The following is an 18,298-nucleotide window of genomic DNA, read 5'->3' as shown; positions in this document are numbered from 1 at the left end:
GTGAAACACTTGAATAAAACATTGCAAAGCAAGTAAGTACTAGACTAGTCAGGCTAGTATTATTGTATTAGTATAGCAACAATCAGCACTCAGTCAAACTGGCAGTACTGCAGTGATCAACTGACAATAAGGAAGGTTTAAAGGCTCGACTAATCCTAGCTAGCGACTAGTAGAAAGGATTCAGTCCCCAGAAGCACTGAAGTCCATAACAGAGTAACAAAACCATGACACAAACAAGACATGCATCCAGCACCTATTCTTTCAGTGGCCCATTGTTGGTCTTTTGTTTTTTGTAATCGCGTATGTCTCAGTCACAATCAATAAATAGTGGAATTCAAGCTGGGAATGGAATTCGTTGCAAAGAGACCTAATCCAAGCGCAAATCCCCAATTATATAATAATGATAGGTATTTGTCTTAAGACGCTTTTTGCTAATCTAAGGCAATCTAACGGTCAAAGTAAGTTCAAGTTCAACTACAATTGAGTAAATTTATTTCAAGGCAACATTTTTCCGTTAGGGACCGTTTACATTTGCAATTTTTGGCGCGATATTTTGTGCGCTTTTCCTCTTTTGATAGATGTGAATGAGTAATTAGTTACTAATTCTCATTCGTTCACATCTATCAAAAGAAGAAGCTCGAGAAATAAATCGCAAGTATTGGGAACATCCATCGAGCGTCTGATCGGCTCATCATGGTAAAAAAATGCCATCCAGGTTGATTCCTACAAGGTTGCTGAAGCTCATGGAGCACAGTCATCAACAGTTGCAAAAACGTGCGCAAAGTACAGTACATATTCTCGTTTAATTTGACCCCCTGCCAGAGCGTCCGGATGTGAGTCCTCAATTACTACAGCGACCGAATCTTGGCATGTAGCCGAAACGATATACACGACGGAGCCAAAACAAATTAACTGTGTTTTACAAAGCAACAAACAATAAGGTATCATTTTAAAAACAAAACAACATTCCTTAACACGAAATGTTATTTCATTGATGTTTCCGATGGAAGGATGTAACTAATTCCTTTCCTTCATTTTGTTATGCGTTGATTATTGTTTATCGGTAGGATGAGTCTTCCTGTATTAATTTACGAAAAACGCCGATTTTATATATCCTGGGAGTTCGGCATTTTTTCTGTAGTTCCAAAATTAGCACATACATGTGCTGTTAAGGTTTCTTCCTGCATGTGATAATACTGGTCACTGAACGAGGGACGGTTTATGACTAACAGAGATATTCACTCGAAATATAATTTGCGCTTAATTCTTTAAGAAACTTGGAGGGGACGATTGATTTTAAAGTAGGGCTATTAACTTCACACAAGTGGGGCTTCACACAGTTGAATCACTTCGGTTTGATCACCCAGTAGGTGTTTGTTCTGGGCTATTGGACTCTAGGATTGAAGAACAGTTTAGGACTGACAGAGATACCTGTAATATTAAACGAAGTACGTTTAGGTACAGTAATGTTGAGGGGGGGGGGCGTACAGTAAAGAGGGAGGGGTATTTTCTTCACCTGTTACTTAGCGTTATTTCAGTGTATCGCGAAGACTCAATAAGCTGGCTAAGGCATCTTAATTATACCAATATTTTACCACTATTTATAAATTTTTAGGTTCAATGCTGGGCCTCAATTAAAAGTAAAGGTCAAAAAATCAAAGTCTAGTCGTATAAAATAAAAAAATATCATATTTTATATGATAAATCTAGTCGTAGACTTTCGTAGATCTTCGTACACTGTCGTCGCATCTTTGAAGATTTGTTATGGCTCCTTTGTTGACCCCGAAGTGTTTAAAAATCGTGAAAATGAAATTATCTTCTTCGTGATTCGTGAAATCTGAAAAAGACCTTCGTGATTTCGTGACAAGACCCCACTTGCTCCCACTCAGTTATGCTCTGTTTTTTATCGTATAACACTGGATCAACATAATGATCCCCACCAGACTTTTAGCAAGAACAGCGCCTCTAATTCTGTGAGGAAGCTATCCAATTTAAATAAATTTGTTTAGCTTAGGTTTCTGTCGGTAGCATAATGCTGGATCAATAAGAGATGATCGTTACTGAATCTTTAATCATTGCCATTCATATATTGTTTTAGTATCAGGCTAGCTCTTCTCAACTGAAAAAGTCTTGCCTCATTATATATTTACAGTGCTGTAATCAGATTTCCTGACGTTGAACTAGATCAATAAGGAACTAACATGAGAAGTGTCAAAGAAATCCAGTGTAGTACGTTTACTAAAAAAACACCAATATTTTTCTGGTCGCATACAAGTTACGAAAACATCCTCATGATAAAAGCATGTTTGCTCGAAACGATAAGGCTAATCTTTTTCAGACGGATTTAACAAGAACAGTATTCGCATTTTAAGTGGCGATAGTTCGTTAAACGCGTGCATTCCATTTAAAAAAATGATAATAAGCTAACAATTTCAATATAAACAAGGCTGAAAGCGTTCCCTGGCCGGCGAGAGCTGATGTTTTTATTAATTCGGATGTAAAGCGTTTTAAAAAAAGAACAAGTGAAGTGAATTATTTCAATGTAAACACATGGAAATTGTACTTTTGCCAAGAAAGCGTGCAGTCACGGTAAACTATAGATAGCTGTTTCATTTTTTCTATTGAGACGATGTCTAATTGATCCTTTGTCACAGCTGGAGGAAACCTGATCTAAATTGATTTTGTACTGTATATAGTTAATTCTATTCAAAGCGAAGCTGCTTGTACTAGTTGTACAATATAATCATCTCCTATTGATCCAGGGATGCTAAACAAGAACTAGAAATTTGAAACCTAAAATGAACACAAGTTTATCCCTAAATTTCAGTAAACATCGTTTCCTATATTGAGGATCCAGTGTTACCAATGGAGGATCACTGAATTACTTCAAAAATATACCGGATATAGTTCTGTCACTTCTACATAGTTCTAACAATAATCTTAGGGTTTCAACGATCATGCAGTTCAGTTAGTTTCATGCATCATAAATATAGTTTATACAACTATGTTTATTTATAGTGTACCTGAAAGACCAGCGAGGGAACGTATTTAACTTTCTCTACATGCAGTATATTCATGCAGAATTCTACTTCCCTATCCCATTCATTCACCGGCGACATGATAAAACTCGCTGATTGACTTGGGATTTTTTGGCAGCGTCTCTTCGTTTCGTGGCGTCCATGTCGACCACACACTGAGAAGTTGGGAAATGAAACATGCATGTTTTGTATTCCAGACGTGTTTAGTTTAGCTCATTGCCATTTCTACATTGTTTTTCTTTGAGGAAAGAGTATTTGAAAAATATGCTTTGATCCACAGACGCTAAAACATATTTGTTACGGAATCAAAATATAATTTTTAATTTATATTCACTGAATCTCACCAAACGAAAATACAGCACCAATTCATATGCAGATCTCAGTGCCTGGAATGTGCAGTCGTTTCTTTCGCATGAAAACATTGTGTGAAAATATTGTGCATCGAATTCTTCAAAGCTGCAGCTTTGTCATGGCAAAAGGATTTTCAATTGAAATTTCTGATCATCATGCACTAACATATGTATTGTCACAACACCAGGCAACGGACGACAGGAATGACATTTAACGCACACAGTTTTAAAAGTTTGTGGACTTACATCCATTCGGTGTGGAATGATATCGATTCTATAATCTGATGATTTAAAAAAAACTCCGGCGTGAAAATTGGCAGAAAAAAAGTTTTTTTAAGGCGCCAGCTACAAAGTTGCACAGTTAAATAATCGGTGACCCTCTTGCATATAAGTACTCCTCGTTTAGATAAAAAAATGTTAAAAAATCGATTATACCTCCTGCATGCAAAAGAGATTTCTTGCATGTGATGCGGTGTCTAAAGGTCTGTTCACACGATCCAATTTACTTCTGACGTATGGAATTAAGTTGGCTTTAGTGGATTTGCTGCCCATGTACATTACAAGACAACAGACTATAAAACCTCCATCAGAAGTGAATTGGATCCAAAACAGAACTTTAATCAAAGGCTTTCAACAGCATTAAAGTTAAACATTAAATTAAAGTGAATACAGGCTCTATAGGCAAAAAGACACCGTTTTTATTCAAAAAGCTCACCCACACTCATCGAATTTTATTTAAAAATGCTTGCACCTACCGACCCATGGTATTTTTGAAAGAGTATTAGGAAAGAATTAGCATGTTCAAATGGGTTAGAAATTACCGGATTTTTGAGCTTTCTAGATTTATCGCAAAACGTTCCCGTATTTTTTTTGAAATTATATATAAAGCGTATTTTATAATTATCGGTAGAATAAACACTTGCGGCTGTTTGCAGGGTATTTTGACCTTGTAAATTACTAAGGTTCCATTTTTTTAATCAATGAGGCAGAGTTCTTTAAGTTTGTCCCTTAAGAATGAAGAGCTTGCGTACTTTTATTTATTCAAACTAACGAATCTTATTACAACCAGACAGAAAAGCTGCTAAAATTCCATTTAGCAGATAAAAAGCATTATTACATTTTAAAGTGGTTTCTGGGAAACTTGAACCGTTAAATACGAAAGTTGAGCAAACATCATGTATTAAATTATATGTGTCAATAATTTAACCCAGAATTTCACCATTGTTTCATTCGGATAAAAAATTATACTATCTTGGAAAATTGTGAATGTATACATAATATGGTTCTATAGATATATACATTATTAAAACTATATAGCTATTATATATTATTGAATTGCAGTAACTTTATTATACCCTACAACTTTTCTTTAACGTGCATGCCTTAATTTAACGTTTCTTTAGCGGCGAGCTAAATGCAGAAATTTCTACTAAATGCAATAAACTTCTCGCATGATGGAAAAATGTTGTGGGGGGAAAATTGCGAAAGTGAAAAATGATATCCGGTGCAAAATCGTCTTTAGATCTTGTGTATACATAGCTACAACGCGTCTAAAACCATCTGAAAAACGGTTTAAAGCTGTTTTTTACACGTACGTATGTAGATATAATAGTTAAAAACCTTCTAAGTTTTGGAAAAACCAATTATACATTAGAAAAACACATTAGGGAAGGGTTTAATCTTAGTGTATACCCGACCCAACTGTAATTTTGGAGCTTAGTTTGAATATGATTCTGCCAAATAAAATCCTTTATGGGTGCAACTTCATATATTTGCATACCCGTAAAATTGCTGTCTCGTTTCATTTCCGTAACTCATATATTTTGAATTTACAAGATGTTGATTTTCGAAGCAGTTTTTTCTCACATTGCACATACAGCACAATCAACTCGGGAGGCTATAATAGCGCCGCGCAAGCCATGCAACCGGTTATATTAGCATGTTTCTATTGGTCTGATGCCGGTTCTATAAAACTCAAACAACATTTGGTTGTCATAGGCAAAAGGAACGGTCAAAATGAATTCCACGAAACGCAGCATAGTCGTCGGTTAAACGTTTATACTCGGTTACTGCATGCACCGGTGATAGACGCCTAGTCTCTCTCAACAATCACATAAAAAACTCTGTATTCATCATAGTATATATCCTTTTCGATGTAATACATTTACCGTTTAGCTGGGATTAAAACTCTTACGTGCGCGTACGAACGTAGGCAAACGACGACAGCGGAAATTGGCTCTAAACCTTGTCACTTTGAGCGAATACGATTCGTTGCTGAGGAAGCTATGGTAGCTTAAGTATTCGACCAGAAAAACATTGTTGTTTTCATAGTAAACTGCGCTGCATGGATTGCCCCTGCAGAATCTCGATCGTTCGTAAGTATTGATCCAGTTATTTAGGAGGAAATCTAAACTTAACACACTTTTTTTATTGCGCTAATGAAGGCCCAGGTATAACTAACGAGCTAAAAGCTTCGCATATAATACAGTTGTGTTCCCGTAAGCTGAAAATTTAAGGTGGTGTTACACTAGTATGCAACTTTCCTTGCAAATTACAATGCAATTCTACTCCTGAGGAATCTAAAGTAGTCAAATATAAACATTCCTTATAACTCGCTAACGTTTTCTAACCATTTCGGACACTCTTCACTAATTAACATCCCTTAAAATCATGATAATTGCATTGCAAGTTGCAAGCCAGAAAATTGCCTTGTGCAACTGTGCCCTTATATATATAAACTAACTTTTTGATATTAAATAACTCCATGACAGTATTAAGACAGCGCAATTAAACGTGCGCCTAACTCTTACAAAATGTATACATGCATGTAAAAATAATTGCTTAATTCCTCCATTTGAAATGCACATCACGTGGCTTTTGGACTCTGGACGCTGTCTTTTGAACAACCCGTAGTATAGTTAGAAAACCTCTCTGCTTTAATATGCATTGTCAGTTTGGAAATTGTAAATTTTTTTATAACGATATATCTATTTCCTTTGCGATCGAGTGAACAAGTTCTGCGCTGTGCATTTAAGATCATCAGATGTTGGCTTATTCTTTTCATAGTCAAACTTGTTCAGTGCGAACTTATAACTGGCCTTATCTGACAATCCCCTTGCGTTTAACGGTTACCTACATGCACGCAGATTTGACACGTTTAAAATGCATTTCAACATCTCAGTACAAAACGGAATATGACGCGTGCTTTAAATCAATTAATGATTCACTTTAGGCAAATTCTGTCAAATTACAACCGGTATTCGGCAAATTTAAATATTTAAGCATCAGTTTTTTACCCTGGGTGCGGTGCGGAGGAATTTTCTGGTCTATCCAGCGATTAGTAGTTCATTCAGTGGGGAGGTCAATAAATAGAGAAAAATACTGCTCCCGGCGCTAGGTTCCGTCAGGTAAAACCAGCTTAAACGGACCCGTGATTTTCACGCAGTTCCTGTCAACAGACCTTGTGAAAATTGTTCTATCATGAAATGCAAACAACTATGGGCGCTTTCCTTCATATACGCCGGGTAAAATAGGCCAGACCTCTTCTGTTGAATTTCAATACAACTGGTACTTTAAAGTGTTTCAAGAACACTGCATCAAAGTATATCGTTGTTTACATCTGCCTGGCACATGAAATGCAATTTTACCGCTTTATTTCAAACTAAATGCTCTATTTCAATCCAAAATATGACCGTTTTGAGCATTCCTGCCAAACCTATGACTCGGGAAAGCGAAATTAATTGTATCTGTTGACTAAGCAAGATCGTTCCAACTAAAAGCAAATACTAATTTTTTACTTTCCTGGTTTAACCAAATTTGGTTTCCTGGTTTATTTAAAAAGATCAACTAATGGAGGGAAGTAAATTTGCCGGGTAATTTAGTCAACTGCGAAAATTAAGAGGTTTTTCCTCAACCGTTTAAAGCCAATAGTCAAAATAATTTTCACATTATGGTCATATATATCTTTAGCGCGACCGACGCGAATCGATATGAAACGGAATTAAAACTATATAGAAAGCGTCATTTGACTAAACCACATCGTTCAAAAGTTACTAATTTCCCCTTCTTCGTGAAGCACTTTGTCGTCGCGTGTGCGTTTTGGGTGGTCGTTAAATACACGCTGAAGGACATTCGCATGAAATAAACCCTTCAACTACCTGATGACAAGGTAAAAGGGTCATCTTCTTCTAATCCCGTTCTTCCCAGCTTTTCGTTGATATCGAGGACCCCCTGACACGCAAACAAATGGTAATGCGTAGGCTGTCTGCCATACGCGCGGTTCATGCTTCAACCGGATATTCAGGAGGAAAACAAAACGTAAATCTGCCTTCAAGCTGGCTCACGCGTTCCTTTTGTTCTACAAGAAGGCTCAAGTCTTTAGGATTTCGCAACGTTTAACAGGAAAACATATCGTGCCATGCTTTTTCACGTCTTGACAAGCCCAACAGCCATACGATACATTATTGTGCTTATATCAGGGTTGTTAGATAGCTGCATATTTGAGGCCAAACAACACCACCCTAGTTCTTTGTTACCTTTGTCTTTGCCTTTTGTTATCTTTGTTTTCTTGATAGCACTAATGACAATTTGGCCTCAAATATTTGCATATCTACCAACTCTGGCTTATATACAGGGTGTATCAAAAAAAACGCAACCACTTAATATTCATGAATATCCTCTTTGTTCTACAACACAAAAGACGTTTGGCCCCTGGAATGCGAGAAAGCTTGTAATCATATTCTAGCGGCACAATCGTCGGTAAACAAAGTCGGGTGGGTAAACCAACGAGCTGAATTGAAAGTATCTAACGAGTAAAATTTTATTTACAATTTATTTTACAAGGTCGACAGCTAGCATTCAAGTTATCATGCACGACAATAAAAACTCGTTGTTCGGTTGTTAGCTGCACCATTATTAGTTTAGCTGATTTGACTATTAGCAGTTGAACTGTGCGATTAGAAGCCATTTTAAAATCCCAGGGGCATAAAATCTATTGAGCTTATGAACAATATGAATTTTAGAATATTAAGTGGTTGCGTTTTTTTTGATACACCCTGTACAGAGTGTAAAAAAGGCTGGTATTCATATATAACATCACGTCATAATTCTTGGTAATCTACATGTATAATTAGTTGTAATTTGGTTGTGAATTTGTTTAATATTCTTGTAATATTGCATGCATGGGGATCACAATATAATTTGTTTGTCTATTTTTCAACGAATAGGCTCATGTAAAACATTTCAAAAAAGTTTCGTAAAGTAAAAAATAGCTGCCTACTTATGTAACTTATACATTATTACTATATGTTGACAAATTGCCGAAAAAATTCTCGCGTTAGAATTATCACGCAAATTTGGGCAGCTATGCATGGTTAGACTAATTATGTGGTGTATAAGTCGAGTAATGGAATAACAAAGTGAGATGTGTACAAAACAAGGACGAATTGACATTTATTCATTTAACAAGTCCAAGATTTCTGTGCTCAATACCATTATGGGCCATGTCCTTCGAAATGGCCGCCGTTTTGCCCAAAAAACAGTTCTGCTCAAGCTTGCATATTACGCCGAGATTGCATGATACTGTGTTCTGGTTGCCGCCGTGAAACATGCAGTTCGAGTCCCGCGAAGACGGTTTTCCCCACAGAAATTATTTCATTTAAAATTCTTCCAAGAGAGGATTAGGAAAAATGAAAAACCGTACCGACGACCAGAAATTAGATACAACATGCATAGAGCGAGGCTTAGAAGTCGCATTAATCTTGTTCACAGAGTCAAAACGCGAGAATTATACAAGAGAAATTAACACGTGGAAACATGACTTACCTGTCGTCCATCCGTCTTTGATATTCTCTCACAAAACTTGTATAATGTTTCCCAATAGTCTCAGTTTGTAGAACAGTGTTCAAACAATCCCAAGACGTATTTTGAACGAGCAAACCGGTCCCAAATGTTATTGAAACTGTACGACAACAGTGTTAACTGCCATATTTATTGATATTTTGCGAACCCCACGACAGTCGACAGATCCTTTTAAAATCGTCATATTACAACCGTTTTCTTGTCCAAAAGTCTTATTGGTTAGAAAACATGATCAGCCCGATTTGTATCCGAAAATATTCGACTGTAATTTAAAATTATGGTTCCAAATGCCATACACTGAATAGATTTTTCTCGCAGCCAGCCTGAAGACCTATTCCAGGTTATGCTAATATTTGGTTTTCATCCACTGCGAAAACAATCAATTTCTAAAGAAATGAATAATCATGATTCGAATTTGCATGATTGTCAAAATTATAGAGGTCAGGCTGATCACAGTTAATAGAATATACATGCATGGTTTGGAGACTAAATAAAAGTACAATACAACTCATTAATTATGTTATCGCCGCGTCCATGTTTATGAAAAAAATGGTTCCTTTCTCGTCACGTGTCTATTGTATTTAGCCAAATTTACCAATGGCATTTGTCTTGCTAAGCTCCTCAACCTTGACTTGAAAAATATATTAATTATAAGATTGCTATTGGTTTATTTGTGCAAAATACAATAGACATGTGATGAGAAAGGAACAATTTTTTGAATAAATCTATCTCAACATAGTTAATGAGTTGTATTGTAGTTTTATGTGGTCTCCAAACCATGCATATTCTATTAACTGTGAGCTACTAAACGGCTATGCTTAACAAGAATATCTAAAATTTGCTATGCCATATTGTTTTTATTTGAGCAATATTCTGGCAAATTACTTTTTTCTAAGGCATTTGCAGGGTTACTTCATTCTCGCGTGCGCACGCATATTAATACAAGAACCGCTGACTGTCTGAACCATCTACACGCCTAAAAACGCTCAGGTTGATGCAAGTTGATATAAACAGGATGGAGCAATGTTATGCTGCCCACACTGTTCAGAGTTGTTATCAACATTGAACAATATTGTTGAAACTGAATCGGGTGTAACAATATTGTTCAATATTGATAACAACTCTGAACAATGTGGGCAGCACAACATTGCTCCATCCTGTTTATATCAACTTGCATCAACCTGAGCGTTTTTACGCGTGTAGAAAGATATCTCAATTGTAGTCCAGTGTAGGTGGCATTCTACATTAACTTGCTAGGATTTTTTAAATAACATGTCTGAATAACACGCGTCTGAATTAATGAATTACTTTTATTTGTTTAGAGAAGTCCGGACATGAATGATGAGAACAGACATGATAATCCCAGATATTAAGGAAAGTGTAAATCAAATAAACTGAAAAATATTATAGAATTATCACACCATTAAGACGTCTGGCCCAACGAGAGGTTGTTCATTATCAGAAAGCGTCAGACTATAATATGATTTTGATAATTATTTTACTATAAACTAAATTCACTCAGGAATGTTATACCAATAGGATCTTTGCATCACTGACAATTCTTAATCAAACTCAGCTCTCAAACGAAAGAAGCACAACATAGCCTTAATGGTTAATCAATAGCTGTGGACCATTGTCAGCTCAAGGGTCAGTTACACTGACGTTTATATGCCAATGGATAAACGTCCTATACTCCTATTGAATGATTGAACTTACCCCGTTTTCATGCAAGACGGCGGAATCGATTTTAGTTGTATTTTTAAAAGTATATTGAATTTTGAACGAGGCTAAATCTGCTGGTTTTAAAATTAGGATGTCGCAGTGAGGCAAACATATTTTTGTATGTACTCCGTGAGACAGTTTCCGATATTTTGCAATATTTATTCGAGTACATGGTATGAGACTTATATGGCTGCCGTGTCAATTAAAATAATTTTTATTAGTTAACTTATTCACCGGCCAATATATTTTGCAACCACCAAATACCGTCGATACCTTAGTTTACTGAATAATCGAATGGATGGAGCTAAAATGAAGCGTCTTCGAGTTGCAGGTGGAAATTATTTGATGTTTTAATTGCTTTCCCGTCAAAGAAACCCTCATGATACAAATATGTTTCCTAGATTATTCAGACACGGAGTTGCACAAGCAAAATCTCGGCCAGGAACGAACCTCGGCCAGGAACGACCCTCGGCCAGGAACAAACCTCGGCCAGGGACGAACCTCGGCCAGGAACAAACCTCGGCCAGGGACGAACCTCGGCCAGGGACGAACCTCGGCGAGGAACGAACCTCGGCCAGGAACGAACCTCGACCAGGAACGAATCTCGGCCAGGAACGAACCTTGGCCAGCAACGAACCTCGGCCAGGAACGAACCTCGGCCAGGAACGAACCTCGGCCAGGAACGAATCTCGGCTTGGAACGAACCTCGACCAGGAACGAATCTCGGCCAGGAACGAACCTCGGCCAGGATATCTAAGATAAAAGTTTGCATTTTCTACATGAACTTATGAAGTAAAATTCGCAAAAAAAGCAGACAGTTGAATAATCGTAAAGTCTACACAAATGTTGATTTTTGGTGGCCTGAGCTGCAAAATTATTGTCGGACTACGTTATGCGTGAGCAAATTTGTCTGAGTAGGAAACCTAATTAAAGATAATTTACTTAACGATTATTGATAACTCTGAACGAAAACACGACAACTGTATTATAGTTCCCCCACGAGGGGAATGACGCAACTGTGTTGTTATAGACGACCGCCTCACGAAATCACGCGGGCGGCATCAAAGAATCACCAAGGAAAATAATGTGGAGCTAGTACTGGAAGATCCGGAAATATTTCGATAACAGAGGAATATGATCCTTAAGGAAACTTAGTAAAGTATACAGTATGAGCTAGTTCAGTAGTACTATATCTCGCGCACTTTAGGGGCGCTCCATTAAGCGGCTAAAATGGTCAGACTGGTCGTACTTTGAATTGAAATAATATTTCGTTAAAAATATAGCGGTGAAACTGCATTTTCCCTGATAATCAGACGTAAATAACATTAAATCTGAATGCAGATTGCTTAAAACAATCTAAAATACCAGTTATCTGTCTGTACTGAAATACAACAGGACCTGTCTGGCCGCTATAAAGGAAAGCGCCCTAGTTTGTGAAAGGAGTTAGGAGCTGTTTAGCAGAAGAGGCGATGACAGCCGAACTCAGCTCTTCGAATCGATATCTGAACTTTCTCGCGCGCTAGTTCAAGGAATCAGGAATCTTTTTTGAATTTTTTTCAAACCAACAAGGGTAGCTAGAATTCTTAGTAAATATAGTTGGCCCTTTAATTTCTATGTTTCCCGGCAACAAATTGAATATTTCTATTTTTAAAAATCTTTTCAAATAAAGAGGCACGAAGTTGGTTCTGTGCATGCGCTAAGACTGAGAGTTAATGATACCCAAACTTATAGTGAACCATCGAATATTCGCTCAAAATGCAAACAAGTCTATCGTCAGAAACATCGTAAAAGTGATAATAAAATAGCAGCAGTTTAACTTCATCAAGAAAATTCACTACTAGGTTAATTGTATAATATAGCATACCTGTTAGTAGAGCCGATTTTGAAAGACAGGTTAAAGGGATATGGCAATAAAAATCATTTCTGCTTTGTTAAAAAGAAAATTTACACTTTTTAGGGAGCCTTTTTACAAAATTTGTTTATCTTCCTTACTTCGCAAGATATTGGCGATCAAAAACATCGGATATCGAGATATATTCGCCATCTTGTTTTATAATGAGATCTAATTACGTGACGTCATTACGTGACGTTGATAACAATTACATGTTTACGGTTTAGTTTACAATTCTTACAATCCAAACGTTATGAGATACGTGCGATTGTAGCCCCGTTTACACTACACTCGATTTATTGGCACGGCACGGCTAAAATGGGTACCGTGCCCATTTTATCTGTGCTCGGCCTATGTTTTGGCAGCCTGTACACTAATAAAACTGGGTACGGGTACCAATTTTAGCCGTGCCGTGCCAATAGATTGATTGTAGTGAAAACGGGGCTTGTAATACCATGGAACTATCACTTCGCTGGGTCGTTAATTTGAAGTTACAGAACGAATTTTCACCCAGCTAATGACGTAACGAAAATCTTACATGAAATATTCTTAGACATCGTTCTCCGGCAGTGCCCAAAAAATCAGCAAGCAAATGTTAACATGTTTATATTCTAAATATCTTGCTTCTTAAATGCTCGCACAAACGTTGCAAGCTTCTAAACTATATATTTCGTAATGGCGATCACTTTATGGTCGATTACAAGGCATTTACAAACGTGTTCTACACGAACATATTCTTATTTAATCAGCGTCCATTGCCAATCGAATTAGCGCATGCGCATTCCTCGACGATGGCATCGGGAATGCGTCTAAGGACTGTCCCATGTGTGTCTACATACAAAATAAAGAACGATTGCATTTTACTTGGCACACAACAATTGTGGACGCTTTGATTGCATGTACTTCCAGCACTCACGGAAGGGGAACAACCTCCGGTACAAATCTTCGTAGTATTGGGATAGTATTCTTGGATGCTCAGAAATGTCAAATTCAAACTTTTCACCGTGTCTTCCACGATGTAGCTGCATTGTGTATTGGATGTGCTTCGCCTCACCCGACCTGCAGGCAATTCTGAGGTGGTCATATTCGACTTTTCCATATAAAAAAACTCTTGCAAGGAGTTCGGTATCTCGTGCTTATGGTAAACAAGCATCGAGGGAACGAATTCGTAATTGAAATTTTCACCGCCTTTGTAAAATTCTTCAAAATCAAAAATTTTCCCGCCTTTTTCCTCCAAGTGAATCGCGAGTCCTTGATTGGCTGAAATCAATCCGAGCCTTCGTTCGGAATCGTTTGGCCAGTGACTCAGGCATACTTTGTACCAGCCAGAATTTTGAACCAGTAGGGATTTGTAAGCAATTACCCGACCGGTGAAGAGATCCCGAATAGTTGCGGTGTACCTGGCGTTGGGGTTGTTTCCCCGGTGGGGGATGTATAGGAAGATACATTTTTCCAACGTGATTTCACTCGACTTCTCCTGTGGGAGTTGGAGGGTGATTTCGAGGACATCATATTTGGCAACGGCTCCTGGAAAAAGAATGCATCTTTATATTTCAGGTCTGAAATATATTTATATCTTTAATTCATCTACTACAGGAGGAAACCTAAACTAAACTAACTTTATTTATACTGGATAGCTCTATCAGTTCTAAACTGTTTTTCCTAGAGGTCCAGTAAGGATCATCTCTTATTGATCCAGTGTTACTACAGGAGGAAACCTAAACTAAACTAACTTCATTTATCCTGGATAGCTCTATCAGTTCTAAACTGTTCTTCCTAGAGGTCCAGTAAGGATCATCTCTTATTGATCCAGTTTTACTACAGGAGGAAACCTAAACTAAACTAACTTTATTTATACTGGATAGTTCTATCAGTTCTAAACTGCTCTTCCTAGAGATCCAGTAAGGATCATCTCTTATTGATCTAGTGTTACTACAACAGAAAACCTAAACTAAACTAACTTTATTCATACTAGATAGCTCTATCAGTTCTAAACTGTTCTTCCTAGAGGTCCACTGAGGATCATATCTCATTGACCCAGTATACTACAGAAGTTAAATCCAAAGCTTTTTTAATTAAAACTGCATATTCGCTTTATAAATTCTCAACAGTTTTTCTTAAAGTTCTATGTTCTCTGTAGGAATCATCTTTTATTGATCTGATACAGCTGCGGTTCTCGCTGGCTGCTGTTTCCATTTATAGATATCCACTTAAAACTATCATATATTAATCCACTAATAACATTACAAGATAAATATTAAACAAACACGTCCTAAATATCAAAACTTGCAAATCTTACATTTGCGTTCTTGAGAAACAAGACAAAAAAAAATCTGCCTGACGATATTTCACCTTACTCCCAAATCAAGGTCAAAATGAGTTTAGGATATCGAGATATCTTCGGAATTTTATGTCTTGTTTTTTTGCATGATGAAGAAATCTTTCAATGACATCGCCTGGGCCACTAAACTACTTAACTGTTGAAACATTTGAAACGAGCAAGCTTTTAAGAGATCTGGACACGGTCAGGCTTTCAACGTCGAACGATTCAAATCCTAGCACAATCCTCGTACCCAAATTGAAAGTTGTCGTAATCTCAAACCATATACTGAATAATAGATATGCTGAGATGCAATGTTTTGCTCAGTATTAATCAAGACCTTCATCATATCATTGTACGAACGGGGGCGGGCGAGGTCTACGCTAAATATTTGATCCCAGCAAGTCAAAACACTTACTTTCAGCCCTGACGAGTCTTGTGCTATCAGACCCTTCGGGAAAGGTTAATTTCTCGAATTCTTCCAAGTACTCAGGTATTCTCAATTCGCTTTCCTTCGGTTTTGAAATGATGTAGCCACAACATACTGTCACACAGCTAACGACGAATATTATTCGTACAAACCACATTCTCGAACGTTACTGTTATTGCACAGAATACGATACGAGCAACAATGTTTTCGCTGTGGAGCTTACTGATAACCGTTACGACACTCCTGGAAGGTGACAGTTCGTTTTCTACTGTGTCAAACACTCTCCTTTTGTCTTTTAGTCGTAGGACGCAGTCGTACTAAATCTTGTCGTTTTAGCTTCGAGTTATGGAGGTTTTCTCAGCTTCGCTTTCGAGAGTTGTTTGGACGTACACAATTCCTTTCTCTCCAGCACAGTTACAGCACTTTTCGTCTTTTGTATAAAAATATATTTTTCCTTTTCACTGTCAGACGCCAGTCGCTCCCGTTTGTTTACCCTTTGCTCTCCTTTCTGAGTACGCAACAACTCTATTTCTAGTTTCCACTGGATCTTGTTTGTTGGGTAAGAAACTCACGTTCGATTCGTTGAATCTTTACTTCTAAAACAGTGTATTTCTACGGAGGAAGAACTCTGCTTCGCTTCACGATCGAATTTAGTGTGCCGAGCTTGCTGCTCCAGCCTTGTTTATGTAACTGCTGCAACTTCTGACGTTCAAGTTTAAAGCCTTCATATCAAATCCATGTTTCGGAAACGCTTAGGGACATCACGTAATAGGATTTGCGCGTAAAGTCGTCCACCTCATTCAGCCAATTTCCTTTCACGAACCGGAACACTTAATGTATATTTTATAGATGGGGGTACGTTTTTTCCATCAAAGGATTGCATTCCTTACAATTATTTAATACTTTTAGATTGCATTTCTTTGTAGGTATGCGAAGCACATTCAAATTGTGTAATTGCATCTTGCAAAATTTAGCGGTTTCCTCCAAAAAAGAAATCAATTGGAAATCATAACATGTGCACCGAAAAACTGTTTGAAGTTATGCCTTTAAACTAGTGATGATTTGAATTTAAACATTTTTGCGGACATCTTATAATGAGATTTGTTAAATTCGCCGAAAACGATTGTGAAAGATGAAATTCTATAGCCCTACAGTGTAATATTTTAAGATTAAATTAGGAATAATACTCTTATTCTGGCAACTTACAATTGTGTCCGTTACAAAATCCATTCTGGGATTAACTGCTTTACGCCCAACCTGTATAGAGATGCTGAACTATTTATTCGCATTGTTTTGAGCATCCGATGTGTCATTTTGTCAACAAAACTCTTAAACGTCCACTCAAAATTGTCATCTCGATACGACGCCAATATTCCCCCACCACGAGAAGTGCCAAAATAAAAAATATCAAGCTTGTTTGCTTCAAGAAAGCCTCAAAAAATATTTCAATGGTCCGATGACGTGTTTGCAGGCATAACGCACGACTACATACAAATAGTTATCGTTTTTCAAATCGCGATGCATTTTATAGCGAACCGATGTCAGTTCTAGAGACACTATAAGAATTAACCAAGACTATTTTAAATTAAAGTGATTTAGAAAATACGAGACACAGTCCCGTGCAAGTGCATCGCTGTCTTTCAAAAACACATTTTTCAACAGCTAAGACACAACATATGCATATTGTTTGATCAGAGGTTATTCTTTGTAAGCTGGAGTTGCTACCACTTTTAAAAAGTGTAAGAGAAAATTTCTGGACATGGAAATTATTATATGGGTAGCTGTAGATATATTTTCGTACAATTTTAAACAGTGGTAGCAACTCCAGCTTAGAATAACTCCTCAGTCTAACTACTTAATATGTTCTGGTTGCGACAAAAATCATGGCGGATAGGCACTGGTTGATTGTAACATGATCACGCCAACCGCCTCGAATCACTGGGAGAGTCTGGAAATATTCAAATATATTGCTCTCTGAATCTGCATGCTTAGCCAAATATGAAATATGGTATATAAATCGTTTATTCGCAACTATAATTCACTATGACAAAAGAGGAATGGATTTAACCGGCCAGAATTTTAATTCCATTTGTGTGAAAAAAATAAATATTTAAATTTAGAAGTGAGACGATTTTCATGCATGAACTTTTGCTAATGGCTTTTCGCCGGATCGATCAATCATGGCTAAAATTTCAAATCGAAAAAAACACCCTCAAATTGTAGAAGAGTTATTAAAAGGGCTTAGGTCATCTTGAAAGATGAAAAAAAAATTCAGTTCCTATGAGCCATTAGGTTCTGGTTTTCAAGATAACTCATTTCGCTAGGCAACACAAGAAAGCAACGTAAAGATAAAATTAAAACGAATTTCTAGCTAAAATGCATGTGTTCGTGTGCCGAAATGTGCCTTACTGCCAACTAAATTGCAGAAAGACCTCAAGATGATCAAAATCTCATTCGTGAAAAAAAGTATTTAACTAAAAGAAGCATGCAATAGCTGTTATTCTAAATGAATTGTGGAAATTTAAAGAGCTGTTAGTTAAGGTGTCTATATAGGTATAGTCTAAATGTGTGTTCTATGTATTTTATAGCAGAAACTTGTCATAACCTTTAACATAAAGGCGGCTATTTTGAATAATTTTCAACATTGCTGTGAATATATTTTTACCAGATGCGTGGGTGAATAACTAT

At 37.1% G+C, this 18,298-nt stretch overlaps 1 protein-coding gene and 1 long non-coding RNA gene across 2 annotated transcripts; both read right to left on the bottom strand.

Annotated features, from left to right (window-relative positions):
• Positions 1 to 528: 528 nt before the first annotated feature.
• LOC114523025 lies at positions 529 to 9,579 on the bottom strand. The gene is made up of 2 exons (XR_003686978.1): positions 9,212 to 9,579; positions 529 to 7,745 (listed from the first exon to the last, which is right to left on the bottom strand). It is a non-coding gene; the product is annotated as an uncharacterized LOC114523025 (long non-coding RNA).
• A 3,692-nt stretch (positions 9,580 to 13,271) lies between these two features.
• On the bottom strand, positions 13,272 to 15,767 carry LOC114523239. The gene is made up of 2 exons (XM_028544105.1): positions 15,599 to 15,767; positions 13,272 to 14,387 (listed from the first exon to the last, which is right to left on the bottom strand). The coding sequence occupies exons 1-2, from the start codon at positions 15,765 to 15,767 to the stop codon at positions 13,606 to 13,608; spliced, it is 951 nt and encodes a 316-aa protein (XP_028399906.1). The 3' UTR covers positions 13,272 to 13,605.
• Positions 15,768 to 18,298: the final 2,531 nt, after the last annotated feature.

This window comes from Dendronephthya gigantea, unplaced genomic scaffold, assembly GCF_004324835.1.
Source record: "Dendronephthya gigantea isolate DGI-Jeju-01 unplaced genomic scaffold, DenGig_1.0 000026F, whole genome shotgun sequence".
NCBI classification, from domain to species: domain Eukaryota; kingdom Metazoa; phylum Cnidaria; class Anthozoa; order Malacalcyonacea; family Nephtheidae; genus Dendronephthya; species Dendronephthya gigantea.
The sequence above is the reverse complement of the archived record's forward strand: the minus strand, read 5'-3'. Positions and strand labels throughout refer to the sequence as shown.

Coding starts and splice junctions, on each gene's coding strand:
- LOC114523239 (XM_028544105.1), bottom strand. CDS start 15,767: ATGTGGTTTGTACGAATAATATTCGTCGTTAGCTGTGTGACAGTATGT. Junction 14,388..15,598: donor AAGACTCGTCAGGGCTGAAA/GTAAGTGTTTTG, acceptor TTCTTTTTCCAG/GAGCCGTTGCCAAATATGAT.